The sequence below is a fragment of the Polistes canadensis genome, unplaced genomic scaffold (assembly GCF_001313835.1).
Source record: "Polistes canadensis isolate GaletaPanama2010 unplaced genomic scaffold, ASM131383v1 scaffold_462, whole genome shotgun sequence".
Classification (NCBI taxonomy): Eukaryota; Metazoa; Arthropoda; class Insecta; order Hymenoptera; family Vespidae; genus Polistes; species Polistes canadensis.
Genome location: NW_014570009.1, coordinates 64,231 through 66,763, shown reverse-complemented (window position 1 = coordinate 66,763; position 2,533 = coordinate 64,231). Strand labels below are relative to the sequence as shown.

Genomic DNA, 2,533 nt, shown 5'->3' with positions numbered 1-2,533 from the left:
TTCACATCGAATCATTGAGTAAATCAAATCTGATTTTATGGTTGACCAGGGAAAAATCTCGTTGAATTCGCGTTTCGTCAAAATTCTCAATACAAATTGTCGTCAATTTTAGTCATTCTTTTTTTTTTTTGATTTACCTAAACATTGTTTCGCGATATTTAAAATCGAAATGTCTAATCTCTGGCTTGTGATATAAAAAAAGAAAAGAAAAAAAAATTCGAAACGAACACGATCGAATCGTAAAAAAAATTTATTACGACGAATAAATTCATCCTTTCATCATCCCCTTAATTTTATTTTTATTTATCATACGTATATACCTACCCTTACGAAGAACGCAAATTTTATACACCCCTCGATAATTATTTAGGCGAGTATCTAATTATTAAGGCACGTTAAGGAAATTTGATTTTGATTTTGATAAATTTACGAACGTCGTAAACAACATCCGCGTATGCTTCCTTCGGGTTTCTTAATCTCGAAAAATTCATCGAATTTCGAATTTTCATAGAGAAACGGCACATTTCTCGATTAAAAATAAATTCGAGAAAATAAATACGCCCGAAATGGGGTTAAATGAAAAAAAAAAAAGAACAAAATATAATACACAAAAGTCTAATCGGCAAGGACGATGCAGAAAATTCGTTCAACATTTTATTTTATTTCGCTTATCGAGAAAAAAGGAAAGAAAAAAATAACGGAACCAATAATCGAGAGCTAACTTTTTCCAAATATATTCTAATAAATAAAAAAAAGAAATAAATCTTCGCGAAATTCGCGTATGCAAGATATTTTTTCGCATCTTTTTCTTAGATTTTCTAAGAAAAATATTTACTTCGAAATATAGTTTTTTCAAGTAAAGTGTTATATAAGAGAAAACCAAAAAAAAAAATTCGATCGATAATTCCTCATTCTATCGATATGCGAGTGTGAAAGTAAAAACGCATAAGTTTATTTTTCTCCTTTCATTAGATTAAATTCTAAATTTGATTTGATTTGATTTGATCGAAATACGAGTGTCAAAATTGAAACTCTTATTGAAGTAATATGTCTCTCTCATATTTAAATGTGTGTATATAATAGTAAGAGTAATAATTGTAGTAATATTAATAGTAATAGTAATAGTAGTAATAGTAATAGTAATAGTAGTAATAATAATAGTAATAATAATAATAACGGAACTAATAATAATAACTATAATAGCTCTAGAAAAATTCCTCGTTCACCTTCATTCGATTCAGATCTATGAAAACCTCACTGCATTCTCGTCTACGGTTTTTTTTCTTTTTCTTTTATATCTTCTATTTTTTTTTTTTTTTTTTAATTCCTACAATATTTCATCTCACACATTTCGCGTAAAAATCATCTAAACACAAAGTAAAAACGCAAAAAAGACAAATGGAAATAAAGAAGTGTGTTGTGAAAGAAAATGATGGAAAATGGTGACGGGCGAGGAAGGGGAAGGGGGAGGGGGTGGGATAGGGGTAGAGAAGAACAAGAAAACAAAAACGAGGAAGATAAATAAATTCTAAACAAATGTAAAAACGCGGCCAATTTATATGACTGACGATTCAAATCCGCGATAATTAAACCTAACGATCGTTAAGTCGACGGAGCCGCAAATATAATAATAATATTAACAATAATAATAATAATAAGAAGAAGAAGAATAAGTAGAAGAATATTAATAATAATAATAATAATAAAAATAATAATCTAATTAAGTAATTATTACATGATGAACATCGAAAATAATGAAAATAAAATTTGGATTCGTTTGTTTAAGTTTGAAAATGTACGAGACGAGTTAAAAAAAAGAATTTGTTTTCGCGAATCGATAAAATTAATCGCGTCGAACTCCTTCGATTATCGATCTAAACTCTCGAAATTAAAATGTTCGTATATTTTCAAATGATTTCTATATACGAAAGTTCGAGGAACGGGTTGTGTTTAATTTGAAAGGATGGGAAAGTAAATAGGAAAAAAAGGAAGGAAATAAAAAATCTTAAAAATCTTTTGCTAAATAAAAAGAAAAAGAAAAAAGAAATGAAAAAGAAAACAACTCCTATTCCATAGCAGCTTCTTGTAAATTGTGTAGGTGAGCGTAAAGGCCATCTGCTGCGATTAAATCGTCGTGAGTACCCATTTCTGCTACGGTGCCCTTTTCAAGGACACATATTACATCTGCATTTCTTACGGTAGCAAGACGATGAGCTATGGTGATACAAGTTCTACCCTCCATCGCTTTGTCAAGTGCTGCTTGTACCACCTGCGAACATAACAAATATAACATATATTAGGTCTACCGGAAAGTTTTGTCCGATTTTTTCTCATCAAGTTTCAATCGATATAAACATGTTTATTTGAGTCATATATGACTATTTCTCGTTGTCATTGCATTTATACACATGTACTCTCCTAAATAAACTGAAAAAAAACCTTCTTATGTCATTGGGCAGAGAGAGGCGATCGTTAAAACATGACTACGAAAAAGTTCATTTACGTCACTGTACTTTGTACGAGCTCCAACAAG

General features: G+C 29.8%; 1 protein-coding gene across 2 annotated transcripts in view; it reads right to left on the bottom strand.

The window, feature by feature from the left end:
- Positions 1–1,698: 1,698 nt before the first annotated feature.
- LOC106792531 (multidrug resistance protein homolog 49-like) overlaps positions 1,699–2,533 on the bottom strand; it is a 47,757-nt gene continuing 46,922 nt past the window's right edge. For both annotated transcript variants that reach the window (XM_014758988.1, XM_014758989.1), the window contains one exon: positions 1,699–2,269. In XM_014758988.1, the coding sequence (XP_014614474.1) occupies positions 2,066–2,269 (204 nt within the window). In that variant the 3' untranslated portion in view covers positions 1,699–2,065. The remainder of the gene's footprint in view (positions 2,270–2,533) is intronic.